Source organism: Phyllobates terribilis, unplaced genomic scaffold (assembly GCF_046119375.1).
Source record: "Phyllobates terribilis strain yellow unplaced genomic scaffold, ASM4611937v1 Scaffold_47__1_contigs__length_9908305, whole genome shotgun sequence".
NCBI lineage: Eukaryota > Metazoa > Chordata > Amphibia > Anura > Dendrobatidae > Phyllobates > Phyllobates terribilis.
Genome location: NW_027362807.1, coordinates 491478 through 508261, shown reverse-complemented (window position 1 = coordinate 508261; position 16784 = coordinate 491478). Strand labels below are relative to the sequence as shown.

The 16784-nt window shown below is 43.5% G+C and overlaps 1 protein-coding gene across 1 annotated transcript; it reads left to right on the top strand.

Moving 5' to 3' along the window:
* Positions 1 to 10350: 10350 nt before the first annotated feature.
* LOC141191521 (uncharacterized) lies at positions 10351 to 16049 on the top strand. Its single transcript, XM_073661410.1, has 6 exons — positions 10351 to 10533; positions 10663 to 10842; positions 10917 to 11040; positions 11124 to 11221; positions 11409 to 11499; positions 14515 to 16049. Exons 1-6 carry the CDS (start codon positions 10351 to 10353, stop codon positions 15948 to 15950), a joined length of 2112 nt encoding a protein of 703 aa, XP_073517511.1. The 3' UTR covers positions 15951 to 16049.
* Positions 16050 to 16784: the final 735 nt, after the last annotated feature.

Below are 16784 nucleotides of genomic sequence, written 5' to 3'. Positions count from 1 at the left end.
CATTATTACGTGGATTGTTGTTTACCGATGGGTTGTTCGATCTCCTGTTCCTACTTTGAAAAGTTCAGTTGTTTTCTTGAATGGGTAGTTAGGGAAGAATCTGGCTTGGACTCCGTATTGCACTATTTAGATGACTTTTTGTGTATTGGGCCAGCTGGGTCCTCAGTTTGTTCTTTGCTGCTTAGGACGGTTGAACAGGTAGCATCTCGCTTTGGCATTCCGTTGGCCCCGGAGAAAACGGAGGGCCCCTCCACGGTTTTGAAGTTTTTGGGCATTGAATTGGATTCCTTCAGGATGGAATGCCGCTTGCCAGAGGACAAGTTGTTAGATCTGAAGTCTTGTGTCCAAGAGGCTTTGCGGGCAAAGAAATTGTGCCTGCGCCAACTGCAATCTCTTTTGGGTAAGTTAAATTTTGCGTGCAGGATTTTACCTATGGGAAGAGTTTTTTCACGTAGGTTGGCTCAGGCGACAGCAGGCATTAAACATCCGTTGCATTTTGTAAGATTGAATTCAGAACACAAGGCGGATTTGTCCATTTGGGCGGATTTTCTTCAATCTTATAATGGCAGGTCGGTTTGGATGGATCAAGTCGTTTCTAATGTGGATCTGGTTTTGTTTACAGACGCGTCAGGTTCTTATGGTTTTGGGGCCTATTTCGGTGGAAAATGGTGTGTGGGAGAGTGGCCGGAATCATGGAAGGATGCAGGATTGACAAGAAACATGGCATTGCTGGAAATGTTTCCTATTGTGGTGGCTTTGGAGGTTTGGGGCTCTGAGCTGAGAAACAAGAAAGTGTGTTTCTTCTGTGACAACTAGAGTGTAGTGCATTGTATTAACAACTTGTCAGCTGTTTCATTGCCGGTTCTGTCTCTTTTGCGCCATCTAGTGCTCCGTTGTTTGGATTGTAATGTCTGGTTTTGTGCTGTTCATGTACCGGGTGTTCAGAATTCAATAGCTGATGCATTGTCTCGCTTCCAGTGGGATCGTTTTCGGGAACTGGCGCCGGACGCGGAGCAGTTGGAAACCGATTGGCCCCGGTGGTTGTGGGATCTAGTGTCCGTGCAGCGTTGAATTTGGTGAGGTGTTCTGTTAACCCCAGTACTTGGTCTCGATATGTTTCTGCGTGGCGTCTTTGGCAGGAGCTAGAGGAGTCGGCAGGTGAGCAGGTGACGGAAGCGGACCGTCCCTATTTATTGTTGTACATGATCGGCAGGGCATTTCAGGAGGGTTTATTGGGCTCAGCTGTAGCTGGTAGGTTAGCAGGTTTGGCCTTCTTCTTTAAGTTAAGTGGTTGGAGGGACTTTACCAAGGATTTCTTGGTTCGCCAGGCGATGAAGGCATTTCGGAGGAGCTATCCGGTACGTGATTTGCGGCGCCCGGTATCGTTTGAAATACTGGGTCAGCTTTTGCGTTGCCTTAGCGGTGTGTGTAGTTCTGAATATGAATGTCAGCCATTTGGGGCGGCCTTTGTTCTGGCGTTTTTTGGGGCATTTAGGATAAGCGAATTGGTGAGCAAGAATGTTAAGTGTCATGGCGGGCTGTTATCGAAGGAAGTAGTGTGCTCGGAGGAGGCAGTACGGTGTTATTTGAGGCGGTCAAAAACCGATACAGCTGGTAAGGGTTGTTTGGTGGAATTGTGGGCTGTGGATGGTTTGTTTGAATGCCCGGTGAGATGGGTTTCTGCATTTCTGGAGGTGAGAGGTCCATCATCGGGTGCCTTTTTGTTACATCAAGATGGATCTGCATTATCGGTGTATCAGTTTATTACCATCTTCAGGCGGGGTTTAGCTAGTTGTGGTCTGAATGGTTTGGAGTTTGGTTCCCATTCGTTTCGGATTGGGGCCGCCACTGAGGCTGCTCGCTGGGGTTTGGGGGTTAAAGCTGTGAAAAAGATTGGTCGCTGGGAGTCGGCGAGGTATCGGTCTTATGTCCGGCCTCATATGTTATAAGATTTTTCCCCAATTTTTTGATAGTGTTATTATGTGGTAACGAGTTTCTTTTCTTCTTTACAACCCCCCCCCCTTTGTTTTATGTTTCAGGACCCCCTCGGTTGATCTGGGTGCTAGGTCGCTCGTATGTATATTGGGGTTCCATTCGGGCCGACGCAAGACCGGCGGGGCGCCAGTTGGGCATAACGAAGGAGGTTGCGACGGTTCGGTGGATCGGTATCAGGGGTTTGCTGTGGAGCCGGGTAATGCCCGAATTTCATTTTTATGCTAATTTGGATAGGCCTCCGGATATACTCGTTTTTCATGCGGGTGGAAATGACTTGGGCTCCAGGACGTCTAGAGACTTGATCCGTGACGTCAAGTTTGACTGCCTGAGGCTTTTGGAAACCTATCCGGGATTAGTGCTCGTATGGTCGGACATCGTCGCACGCCTGGCATGGCGACACGCCAGGTCAGTCGAAAGGATAAATAAAGCTCGGAGCAAGGTGAATAGGGAGGTTTCCCGATTCATTGCTCTGCATGGGGGGGTTGTGGTTCCTCATCGGGATCTGGAAGTTCCGTTTAGGGAATTTCTGCGGTCTGATGGGGTCCATTTGAATGATATTGGCATAGATATGTGGGCATTAGCATTGATGGAGGGAGTTGAAAAGGCACTTTTGGTATGGCAGGACTCTCAGGCATAAGGTGTCATGCCTGCTCGCTATGGCGGAAAAGGAGGGGGGTTTTGAAGGCGGTTGCTTACATCGAAGGAGGACGGGGGAGCCCACTGCAGGGATGGGTGACTCCCATCGGTGTTAAGCGGGTGTTAAAAATTTAAAACGGGTCCCTACTGAGCGAGGTCTCAGCGGGACATTTCTGAATGGGCAACAGTCAGCTGGGTCCCCCTGGGCCGGTTGCGGTGCGGCTAGGGGTGGCATGGTGGAGCTGTTTGTTGCAGTTTTAAAAATGTATGGGCAACAGTCAGCTGGGTCCACCTGGGCCGGTTGTGGTGCGGCTGGGGGTGGCATGGTGGAGCTGTTTGTTGCAGTTTTTCTCCAAAAAATGGTGGAGCCTTTAATTCCCCCTCCTCCTTTTCAGAGTTAATTTAATGTTAATTAATGTTATTTTTGTTTACATGCTGTTATATAATAAATGAGGCTGCTGTGGCCATTATATCCAATGTCACAGTGTGGTGGTTTTTATTTATAGTAAGTGGGGGGGTTCAGTGGGCTGTGTATAGTAGGCCGTATAGTCATACATTCCGAAGTCATGTTGATAAAGTGTTCCTTCAGCCTTTTGATAACTTGCGCTTTGTACAGACATCTCCTCCTGCCAAGGTATAAAAAGGGCGTGGCTTGGGGTGTGGATAGGGGCGTGGTCAGACTACGCGTGCCGCATGGTTTCGCCCTCTTTCTAGTCCTCATAGGTTGGCGGTATGCTTGTACTGAGGAGATCTGGGATATCAGTGATTAGGTCCCATATTGTGCACTGTAAGGTCTGGAAAAGCTCCTTCTATCCGTCTCTGTAGCACCAGAGGAAGAACAGAGGGGAAAAGACAGGATTTTCTACATGTCGCGTTATGTAGATGTTCTGCAGATTTATCACAACCGTCCACAAGAAGAAACTGCCATCACAGAGCCGCCTTTAGCTGTTGGAAAAGTTTAAACTTAGTTTTGAATAGTTGCAATAGGCAACAAGGACTTTCTATTTATGCTGGGTCACATGATGCTGGTGCAGGGTGATGTCATGTGACGGAATGTTGTGGGTGATGATGTCACAGACGGCGTTGTGATGTCACCCTTGGGGTATATAAGGGGGCTCCATCCACCTGGAGCTCATATCTCGTTGGCCATATCTTGGTGCTGAGATACCCCCTGGAGACAATGAGGATCGCCATATTGTGCTGTACCCTGTTCTACCCTGTGAATTACCATAGGCTGCCGGTGAGTACCTGTCTATTATTACATATGGAGGACGTTTAGAATCAGCTGCGGCAGGGGAAGGGGATGGGGAGGAGGGTCCTGTAAGAATTTACCTGCGGGAATAAGAGGTTATGGCAGGGAAAGGAGCTTAGGAAGTGACAGTCAGAGGGGATATAAGTGTGGGGTGACCCCTCTGACTCCCACATTCCTGCTTTGTCCTTGTAGTGATTAATGACTTTGGTGTTGTCCCTTATATATCACTTTGCAGTCACCAGTGATCGCTCCGCACTGTGATCCTAAACTACAGTCTCATTTACCTTTTTGCAAACGCCCAGAAGGGGAGGAGTGACATCACACCGTTGTGAGCAGATCCCGCCCACTTTTACAGCAGTCGTAATGCGAGCTAGCTGTATTCTGTTTTCATGGAAATGTCAGCAGCTGCTCCCCCTAGTGTTTACAAGATGAACACATCAAAAGAGTTAAAATATTTTTTTCAGATTTTATACCATTGAAACCTTTTTAAATATATATGTGTATTTATATATAAATATAAATACTTTTCAATTTTACAATTGCAAAAAAATTGCTGACACTTTCCCTTTAAAAGATCTAAAGACGTTCTGCTTCATGTGCCATTGTGACCAATCACAGCACAGATTATATTTTTTAAACTTTTCTTGAAAAACTGAAGCTGCTCCGTGATTGGAAATCATGTGGAAGGGTTCTCTTTTAGACATTTAGTTAGGTCCAAAGTATCAGTGACATGATGGATAGAACTGTGCAATGATGTCACAGAGGGCTTTGTGATGTCACCCCTGGGTATATTAGAAGCCTCGGCCCATCTGCAGCTTGTATCTCATTGACCATACCTTGGTGCTGAGAGACCTCTGGAGATGATGAGTATCATCCTATCATTTCTGTGCTTTACGTTGCTCTACCCCCCACATTACAGTACACTGAGGGCGAGTATGTTCTCATCAATATGGACGTCACAAGGATCAACTAATGAGAATATCGCCTCTTGCAGGACTTCTCATACTGGACACGTGACCGTCCGTCATATGAAAGTCGAACTGTAAATAATATTCCATGGACCCTGGAGGTGAATCCCAAACTTCTTCCTGATCTTCTCAATGGGATATTTCTGAAAGTTGCTTGATAATGTATCCATCACTGTATAATAACAAGGGCTCTCTGTTTGACTGGATTGGGTATAAATATACAGGACTTTATTATGTTTTTTTTCTTTATTATAGGATGACCCACTACCCGTGGATCTCAGGAGAAGCACCTATCAAGCTTCCATCAATCTTCCTCTTTGGCTCTTCCGTGACGCAGTTTTTGTTGCGGTGATGACACTACTGACAATACTAGAGTATTTGGCCTTAAGTCTTGTCCTGAGCAAGTGGGCAATGTCTGAACCTGGTGAAACAATCAGAAAACTCCTGAGAACAAAACCATTCTGAAGGAACAAAGTGCTTGTAAGGAGCCGATTTGCATCCCTCAGATTCAGGAGCAAGACTCCAGGAGAACACCTGTCCTGCCCAATGGCAAATGTTCTACTCCATCCATGGCTCCTGCACCGCAGGATGCGAAAAAGGTTCCTAGTTGCAACTATAAAGTGGCGTTCAGTGATATTGTCTGGGTCAGAACGATCCCTCACAACAATATAGGAAGAAGAGCTCGAAGTTCCACGGAGCATAAAGAGAGGTTACTGATTTTTCAAAGAAGCCAACAACCCAGAATTCCAGAGCCAAGAGCACCAGAACCTAGAACACCAGAACCTACCATGTCAGAACCTAGTATGTCAGAACCTAGAATGCCAGAGCCTGAAATGCCTACAACACCTCAACCCAAAATCAAGAGGAGAAGATGTTTCCTTAGATGTCGTAGAGGCGAGGAAGATTGAGAAGGCAACTGCTTGAACTTTCCCATTGCTCGTGTTTTCATCACAGGTTAGTCCTATACATGCTGTCTGATGGGCACCATCTTACTACATACAAGGCAGCATTGCACCTGAAATCGAATGGATATTTTGTCACACACTTGCACTTTAGCACCTTATCATATGGCGCATATATCTATGAACGCTTTGCTAAGTATCACTGTCTAGTATGTGCTTCTGATGAACCTATTTTAGGAAAACGTGTCGAGGTTTGGCATACTATGTACTTGAGTTTGGCGTACTATGTGCTTGTTGGTAAATTCTATTGCCATCTATAATCTACTAGATATTATAATGTCTCTGGTGGGATGCCCCATGCCGAATTGTTGATAACTGACTATGAGCATTGTCCTCTATTTCTTATCTACTATGGTTACAGGTTGATGTGAAGAGAGCTGTGCCATTGGTAGCGATTTTTCTACTGATTTGTCAGTTATATTTATGTTAGTTTAGCAAATTTCTGCTTGTAGGGTCTAATGTTTTAGCATAGTGTATGTTCTGTGAGCTAAATTGTCATACTTATGCACTAGATAGATTATAAATTGTGATGCTTATGTACTAGATAGATTATTAGTTTAATCTGTGATTTTTTAAATATTTTTTAACATCAGGAGACTCAAGAATCGCATCTTACAGAAGACAAGAAGCCTAAATGCCGAAGGGTGATGACCTGTTGATGGCCCACAGCTGGAGGGTCATTACCTCTTGATGGCACAAAACTGGACAGAAGATAAAAACATTTGATGGCACACAGCCGGAGGGTGATGACCTATTGATGGCCATAGCCAGAGGGTCATTACCTGTTGATGGCACACAGCCGGACAGAGGATCATTACCTGTTGATGGCACACGGCCGGAGGGTCATTACCTGTTCATGGCGCACTGCCGGATGGTCATTACCGGTTGATGGCACACAGCCGGAGGGTGATGACCTATTGATGGCCATAGCCAGAGGGTCATTACCTGTTGATGGCGCACTGCCGGATGGTCATTACCTGTTGATGGCACACAGCTGGAGGGTGATGACCAGTTGATGTCGCACTGCCGGATGGTCATTACCTGTTGATGGCACACAGCCGGACAGAGGATCATTACCTGTTGATGGCACACAGCCAGTCAGAGGATAAGATCTTTTGATTGCATACACCGGGTCCCTCCCTGATAACAAGGAACCCTGGGGAATACTTGTCATCTTGATCCCCCACTGACTATATACTTGCTCCACCTCAGCCTACACCATCATGGAGGACACTTCCACCTGTGTCCACTGTAAGGTTGGACTTTCTTTTATAATTACAGCAGATTAATAAACATCATAAAGCTGTAAAACTATCGAGTAATTTATTATAAATTATTATAAAGAAATATAAAGTATAATAGATAGCTATAGAGGGCACATAAGACGACTAACTATAGAAAGCATGGTATCGCCTGATATATACTGTATATTCTAGATGGCACTATTACACTAAATACATCACAACCTCCAGGGTGATATTACCGTACAATGCGAGATCACTAATAATGGCCACAGATTATGAGAAAATGACCAGCTCCATAGTCCTGGAGTTATTATAAATGTCTCTAGTGTGAGGCAGGGACTGGACGAGTGTTGGAGGGAGGTATATTCCCCCAGGACGTCCTTTATGTATCCATGCTGTAGAATCTGCCGTGCACTTCTGTTCTAGCAGTCAGACATTTCACTCTGCAGATCACAGGCTCAACATTGTGTAAAACTACCACCGTATATAAGAGCACTCAGAATAAAAACTAGCGGCATGCTGTGCACTGCCCACGTCATGTGTACGGGATACAGGACCTGCAGGACCTGGTACGGCCATTATAGTTGATAGATTAATGATACCTGTGCAGATGAAGGGAAAAAAAATATGTGCAACAACAGGAGGAGAAAGTCTCAAAATGTAATTTGAAGAGTATAATAGAGAAATGGGAAACTTCTGGAGATGCAGACAAGGAAAAAGTGCAAATGATCCAGCATAAAGGTTTGTTTAGTAGAAAAAATATTAAAACTTAGCTTTTATTAGCCATATAAAACACTGCTCCACAAAGAATACAGCAAATGTGCAACTATCATAGCTTACAGACCTACGCGTTTCAACAAATCTTAATTATGGCCCTACTACTAGAATGACAAAAAGGCATATATATATATATATCCACGTGCCTGTATGACCTCCCTACAACACCTGGGCATGCTCCTGATGAGGTTGCGGATGGTCTCCTGTGGGATCTCCTCCCAGACCTGGACTAAAGCATCCGCCAACTCCTGGACAGTCTGTGGTGCAACGTGACGTTGGTGGATGGAGCGAGACATGATGTCCCAGATGTGCTCAATCGGATTCAGGTCTGGGGAACGGGCGGGCCAGTCCATAGCTTCAATGCCTTCATCTTGCAGGAACTGCTGACACACTCCAGCCACATGAGGTCTGGCATTGTCCTGCATTAGGAGGAACCAAGGGCCAACCGCACCAGCATATGGTCTCACAAGGGGTCTGAGGATCTCATCTCAGTACCTAATGGAAGTCAGGCTACCTCTGGCGAGCGCATGGAGGGCTGTGCAGCCCTCCAAAGAAATGCCACCCCACACCATTACTCACCCACTGCCAAACCGGTCATGCTGAAGGATGTCGCTCTCCACGGCGTCTCCAGACTCTGTCACGTCTGTCACATGTGCTCAGTGTGAACCTGCTTTCATCTGTGAAGAGCACAGGGCACGAGTGGCGACTTTGCCAATCCTGGTGTTCTGTGGCAAATGCCAAGCGTCCTGCATGGTGTTGGGCTGTGAGCACAACCCCTATCTTTGGACGTCGGGCCCTCACACCACCCTCATGGAGTCGGTATCTAACCGTTTGTGCAGACACATGCACATTTGTGGCCTGCTGGAGGTCATTTTACAGGGCTCTGGCAGTGCTCCTCCTGTTTCTCCTTGCACAAAGGCGGAGGTAGTGGTCCTGCTGCTGGGTTGTTGCCCTCCTGCGGCCCCCTCCACATCTCCTGGTGTACTGGCCTGTCTCCTCGTAGCGCCTCCAGCCTCTGGACACAGCCAACCTTCTTGCCACAGCTCGCATTGATGTGCCATCCTGGATGAGCTGCACTATCTGAGCAACTTCTGTGGGTTGTAGAGTCTGTCTCATGCTACCACGAGTGTGAAAGCACAACCAACATTCAAAAGTGACCAAAACATCAGCCAGAAAGCATTGGTACTGAGATGTGGTCTGTGGTCCCCACCTGCAGAACCACTCCTTTATTGAGGGTGCCTTGATAATTGCCAATAATTTCCATCTATCATCTATTCCATTTGCACATCAGCATGTGAAATTGATTGTCAATCAGTGTTGCTTCCTAAGTGGACAGTTTGATTTCACAGAAGTTTGATTTACTTGGAGTTATATTCTGTTGTTTTAAGTGTTCCCTTTATTTTTGGAGCAGTGTATATAGATACATACAGTGAGTACGGAAAGTATTCAGACTCCTTTAAATTTTTCACTCTTTGCTTCATTGCAGCCATTTGATAAATTCTAAAAAGTTCATTTTTTTTCTCATTAAAGTTCACTCTGCACCCCATCTTGACTGAAAAAAACAGCAATGTAGAATTTTTTTGCAAATTTATTAAAAAAGAAAAACTGAAATATCACATGGTCATAAGTATTCAGATCCTTTGCTCAGACACTCATATTTAAGTCACATGCTGTCCATTTCCTTGTGATCCTCCTTGAGATGGTTCTACTCCTTCAATGGAGTCCAAATGTGTTTAATTAAACTGAGTAACTATGTAACATACTGTATAATGTTGTCACAGTCCCGCCAACCCCAATTTTATTTTATGTATTAACCACTTGGTTTTATTTTTTTAGTGTTTTTCATGTAATATATGGAAGCCTACAGGAAAATGCTTTTAGAAACATGATATCCAGGAGAAAAAACACTGTACATGGAGACATTAGCATCAAATAACTCCTGTCTTGGTGTTCTTACAAACAAGCTCTTATAAATGAGATCTAACGTGTTAAAAGATTACAACCTGGGAAAGACGGGAAACATTCATATAGACGGCCGGTGATGATGTAGTCAGTGACGGACTCTGGCCAAATTTGTTTCTAGAGCCGTATTAGAAGATGAAGATGTCGTCCTCATCATGAAGTTGTTATTTCTCATGTCACGTGTAATGTATATGACGAGAATTAGCGTTATGGAAGATGAGTCTATAAGAAACGTATTGAGCTGCAGACTCCGAGGAAGAAACTGCTTGTTGTCTGTGGCCTAAAATATATAGATTATATTAGTACGTCAGGGACAAAAGCAGAATGTTGTAAAAATAATAAAAATACCATTGCTGCTTGGGTTTCTGGGTGATTCTTACTGAAGCAGTGGCCAACTTAGCCAGTGATTGGAAGTATGGAGGAGATGTCTAAGTCAGCAATTCAACTTATGTTCCAGTCCATAAAAGACTAGAGAATGCAACATCTACACATTCTATCTCCTGATATATTTCCCTTATTGTCTCCAGTAATTGTATTAATACACAGAATTCTTTATGATGTTACATCGGCTCTTTTTCTCATTCAGGTCTCTACAATATCAGATCCCCTCAGTGAAGAGCTTCTATATTAAGAGAATTTTTCTAAATCACCTATCAAGGATGGATATGGACAGAGACAAGATGGTGGAGAGGATATTACACCTCACCCTAGAGATCCTCTTCCGGCTTACTGGAGAGGTGAGAGATTCTGATGACGTCACATTACATCATTCTTATCTATGGGAATAACAGATGGACAGAACTGGAGAGATGAGGACTCTGGAAATGTCTGGAGTGAGATTTATTAATGTGTCTCTCCATAACCAGGATTACACAGTAGTGAAGAAGACCTCTAGTGATCGCTGTCAGGACCCTGTGTCTGAGGGATGGGGAAGACCCCTGAGCCCAATCACAGGACCTCCATCTCACCCCCTGATACGTGAGGATATCAATGACCAGAAGATCCTAGAACTCGCCTACAAGATGATTGAGCTGCTGACTGGAGAGGTGACACTGCTGGGACATTATACAGTAATGCTATGAAAGGATCGGGGAGATAACGGTATCATTGTATGTGTCAGGTTCCTATAAGATGTCAGGATGTCGCTGTCTATTTCTCCATGGAGGAGTGGGAGTATTTAGAAGAACACAAAGATCTGTACAACAATGTCATGATGGAGGTTCCCCAGCCCCTCACATCACCAGGTAATAGACAGGACTAAATACACACGGCCTAAAATTATCTGTATGTAAAGAATGAATTCAGTTCCTGTATGTGTTTCCTCCAGATCTATCCAGTAAGAGGACAACACCAGAGAGATGTCCCCGTCCTCTTCTTCCACAGGACTGTAAACAAGAAGATCCCAATGTTCCTCAGGATCATCAGGTAGATGGAGAGAAGCTGTCATGAGATCTCCCCTATGATGTGTAGACAGCTGTGAAGGTCTTGTGCTCAGTCTTGTTTTATCCACCAGTATTATATGGTTTATACTTGTGTAATGAGAACGGTGGAGATGGCAGGATTAGAGCTGATCATAGATGGGACTTCTCCATGTTTACAATATTTGTTTCAGGTTGAAGATCTGACCCATATTAATACTACAGAGACATATGTAAGGGGTGATGAGTGGTGTAAGAAGGAGATTCCTACATATGACTACCCAGGTGAGTAGCGACCACTAACTGCTGACAAATCACAGATTCTTCTCAGTCACGGGCTGTGGCTGCTTTATCGGTGGTGTAGTCCAGCTGTATCACAATCGTGTGATCACCATTTTACCGCTAGACCACAACATTTTCCTCCATCCGAAAATGTTCACATTACTTTGTGTAATTGTAAAAGATCTTTTCTGTAAAACTTACAACCTGGAGGATCCACCTACCCCCTGGGATTAGTAGACGCTGACCCTTACCTTCCCAGATCTGTAAACTACAAAGCCAAATGGCAGCGTACGCAGAATGTGCTGACAAGTGAGAAAATCAAAATTATGATGGGCCTGTAAGAGAAAGCGGAGGGTAATGATGCTGTTGGCTTCCTAGACCCCTGATATCTTATTGGACGAATCTACCTTCTCTCCCTTCTGTGCTGCTGAATGTCCTCATACGGTCCCTACAAGACCAGGTCCAGTCTTTCTGGCCAAACTTCACTTTTATGATCGACAACATTAAATGTGCGGTGAGGCCAAGTGTGAATTTCTGTACAATAACAACAGAGTTTCCCTTTATCCTGAGTTTTCAATTTCTTTTTAAACCAACTAACTTCAAACAGGATTGTGATAAACTACATAAAAAAACATTACACCTGTGCCATGGTACATATCTAAGCTGTGCGTGGCTGATGGCTGTAATATACATTTATTCACGCCTGCAGGAGATGTGTTGGCTCCAGCCCTGGTTTCATGGATTCACTCCGCGTCATAAATTCCATTGTTTTCCATCCTAAGGAATTCAGATTACTGCACAATCTCTCCTGAAATGGGGGCATTAATACTTTCTCTACTCTCCTGGTCAGGACTCATAGTAGCTCCAATGGTCCACCATAAATGAGTGTGACTCCGGTTTAGTGTTCGAGCTCTCCCTTATATATACATTGTTGTTGGGGATGTAACATATCTTTTATTTTGTCTTTTTTTACAGGTTCACTTTGTTTGATTGTGATGGGATTGGCCTGAATCACTTATGTGAGTCTGCAACTCCCTGGTAGTCTTTAAAAGAAGGTCTCCATTACCTCTTCCCAATGCCCGAGGTCTAAATTTAAGACGCCTCATCTCTGCACTATTATAAAAAGTTCTCTTTGAATGTCTAATATTTCTTCTTGAAACTCATCTCACAGAAAATATTGGCCCTTACGATAGTTTAGATTACTAACAGCCACCGAGCCCCATACTCTAATTACCCCAGAGAGGTTTCACCACTAGTTACTCACTATTTACTGATGGAGACTGTTGAGTTGAATCATTTCAGTAGATGTTATTGTCTATAGTCACAGTTTTTGACTGCAGCAGTTAGTTCCCAAAATATTCTGATTTAACCCCTTCCTGCAGCCAGTTTTGTGTTCCTATCTGGGCCCATTTTCAAATCTGACGTGTGTCACTTTATATGGTGATAATTTTGGAATTCTTCACAAAGGATAATAGGAAACAAATGGACCTTACAAACTATTTACCAACTTCTCTTGAATCCAACAATACTCTATATAAGGTTGTACAGGTTGTATAGAAGGAGCGCCATTTAGCTATCTGAATGCAGATCTTGCTGGAATATATTTCAGACACAATGTATTGGGGGCACTGTTCATTGTCACCTGGCAGCTCAAAAGATGGCTACCATGAACAGACTTGGTGCTATATACTTCATTTTCCATCTCAGGAATTGCCTTGCTCATCACCCTTTAACCCCAAGAAGAATAGTCAGGTAGCCGGGTCAGAACCAGGAGGGCAGAGAAAATACCAATCAGAAGACACAAGAGTAGTCAGTAAACGGGCCGAGATCACAACAGGAAACAAATACACAAGCCGGGAGCTGAGCACAGAGGATTGAACCAGAGGAGAACAAGGCTGGATCTGGCAGCTTCCGGCAATATACCATAAGCTTTAGTAGGGTGTGGTGCTTTCCGATTGGATGAAGCAGATTACTCCAGCTGGACAGCACACACACCCATACTGCCAGACTGGATGGTACTACAGGTCCCAGGCTACCTAATCTTAGTGTTTGGACAGAGCCTGTGCTGCCCAGAGCTTCTGGTTCCGACGTCTCCTCCATCACCAGCGCTTCCTGCAGAATGATTAAGTCGGCGCCTGGTGACAGAAGCAGATGTTGGAGCAGATCCCAGGGGAGATTGGACACACCATTTACAGAAGCCTTAAAGAAGTTGTCCAGTACTTTTTACAATTGCCCAATGTCTCCCAATGTATTTACCCTGTAGCCTGTGAGTGACGCTATCGGGGATCACGTGATGCCTGAGAGCGGCCAGAGATATTGCCGCTCACAGGCAAGAAGGACTGCAGAAGGTAATTACAAAAAGACTTATGGGCACAGGGTAAATACATTGGGGGACATTGGGGCAATTGTAAAAATTACTGGACAACTTCTTTGGTATAACAAAGCGACTCCATTTTGTAAATTATAACCCGAAGTGAATTAATCTATAGACGTAGCGATTATTTTGATTCCACAGGCACTTTCCGGAAATTAGCACGCAATGGATGGTGGAGAGTGAAAATTGCACATTGGCCATTTTATTACCCAACACATAGTGTCCAGATTGTGCTCCAGGAGACACACACCGTAAATTAAGTGGGTTCTTCTCACTATAGTAATGCTAAATACATGGATGCTGAATGTGGTTTGGGCACACTGCAAGGCTCAGAAGCGAGGGGGAGATTTGACTTTGGGAGAGCGGACTTTGCTGGATTGATTTATGGATGAGAAGAAGTTTTTATTGGTATAATTTTTGCCTACATAACATTTTTTGATGGCTTCTTATTCCATATTTTGGAGGCAGAATGAACAAACAGTTGAACACCACGCTCCACTGGTTCATCCTATGAGGTTTTCACGTTTCACTGTCATTCTGTCAACAACTTGTCGTTTCTACAGACGTTTTAAGTAGAAATGTTCAAAAATATAAATTTCAGAGATATTTTATTCAAAATTAATAATTGGTTTTATCCTTGGCAGATGACTGTACCAGGAGATCAGAGGAACAGCTGACATCTTCAATTTTTAAATCTGATGATCTTGAGATCCCACAGGACACAATTGAAGTGAATGCCATTACTCCAGATAAACCATCATCCCTTCACAGCAAAGATCTATCATCTAGTCCTATGAAACAGGTCCTGTCCTCTGACTCATTACCGACTACTAAGGAAAATCAAAATAAAAAAATAAGCATTAAAAAACAAACTGCTCATAAAGGAACGAAGTCATTTTCATGTTCAGAAAATGGAAATAGTTTTACCCTTGAAAAGTATTTTCTTAAACATCAAAAAATACACACAGCGGACAATAGATTTGTTTGTTCCAAATATGGGAAATGTTTTAACGATAAATCAGCTTTGGTCAAGCACCAGAGAACTCACACAGGAGAGAAGCCTTTTACCTGTTCAGAGTGTGAAAAATGTTTCAACCAGAAAGCACATCTTAATATCCACCAGAGAACCCACACAGGGGAGAAGCCTTTTTCATGTTCAGAATGTGGGAAATGTTTTAACGATAAATCCGCTTTGGTTAAGCACCAGAGAATTCACACAGGAGAGAAGCCTTTTACCTGTTCAGAATGTGGGAAATGTTTTAACCATAAATCAGATTTTGTCAAGCACCAAAGAACCCACAAAGGTGAGAAGCCTTTTTCATGTTCAGAATGTGGGAAATGTTTTAACGATAAATCATCTTTGGTTAAGCACCAGAGAACTCACACACGGGAGAAGCCGTTTTCATGTTCAGAATGTGGGAAATGTTTTAACCATAAATCACCTTTGGTTAATCACCAGAGAATTCACACAGGGGAGAAGCCTTTTTCATGTTCAGAATGTGGGAAATGTTTTAACCAGAAATCAGATTTGATTAAGCACCAGAGAACCCACACAGGGGAGAAGCCTTTTTCATGTTCAGAATGTGGGAAATGTTTTAACCAGAAATCATCTTTGGTTAGCCACCAGAGAATTCATACAGGGGAGAAGCCTTTTTCATGTGCAGAATGTGGGAAATGTTTTTACAATAAATCAGCTTTAGTTAAGCACCAGAGAACTCACACAGGGGAGAAGCCTTTTTCATGTTCAGAATGTGAGAAATGTTTTAACCAGAAATCATCTTTGGTTAAGCACAAGAGAACTCACACAGGGGAGAAGCCTTTTTCATGTTCAGAATGTGGGAAATGTTTTAAACAGACATCAGCTTTGGTTAGCCACCAGAGAATTCACACAGGGGAGAAGCCTTTTTCATGTGCAGAATGTGGGAAATGTTTTTACGATAAATCAGCTTTAGTTAAGCACCAGAGAACTCACACAGGGGAGAAGCCTTTTTCATGTTCAGAATGTTGGAAATGTTTTAACCAGAAATCAGATTTGATTAGGCACCAGAGAACCCACACAGTGGAGAAGACTTTTTCTTAGTCTTTTTTTTTTTAATCCAATACATTTTTGAAATTTTTTTCATAAGTTCTTTATTTTTTGACAAAACAAGAAACCAGTACATACAATAATAAAGTAACATACCATATTGATCACATACATTCATCTCTCCTATATATCCTTTCAGCTTGCCCATTACTGCCTGATAACTTGCAGTTCCTATATCTTCCAATTAACATTCCAAATTCTTGAAATCTCTTACAGTTGTGCTCAAAAGTTTACATACCCCAGCAGAATTTTTCCATTCTTGGCCTTGTTTCAGAGAATATGAATGATAACAAAAAAAACTTTTTCTCCACTCATGGTTATTGGTTGGGTGAAGCCATTTATTGTGAAACTACTGTGTTTTCTCTTTTTAAATCTTAATGACAACCAAAAACATCCAAATGACCCTGATCAAAAGTTCACATACCCCAGTTCTTAATACCGTGTATTGCCCCCTTTTAACATCAATGACAGCTTGAAGTCTTTTGTGGTAGTTGTGGATGAGGTTCTTTATTTTCTCATATGGTAAAGCTGCCCATTCTTCTTGGCAAACAGAACCTTCACTTTGTTGTGCTGTAGCCAATGACAGGTCGACTTGGCCTTGTGTCTTGGATCATTGTTATGTTGGAACGTCCAAGTAGGTCCCATGCGCAGCTTCCGGGCTTATGAGTGCAAATTTGCCTCCAGTATTTGCTGATAACATGCATTCATCTTTCCTTCAACCTTTACCAAGTTTCCTGTGCCATTGTAGCTCATACATCCCCAAAACATCAGTGATCCACCTCCATGCTTTACTGTAGGAATGGTGTCCTTTTTATCATAGGCCTTGTT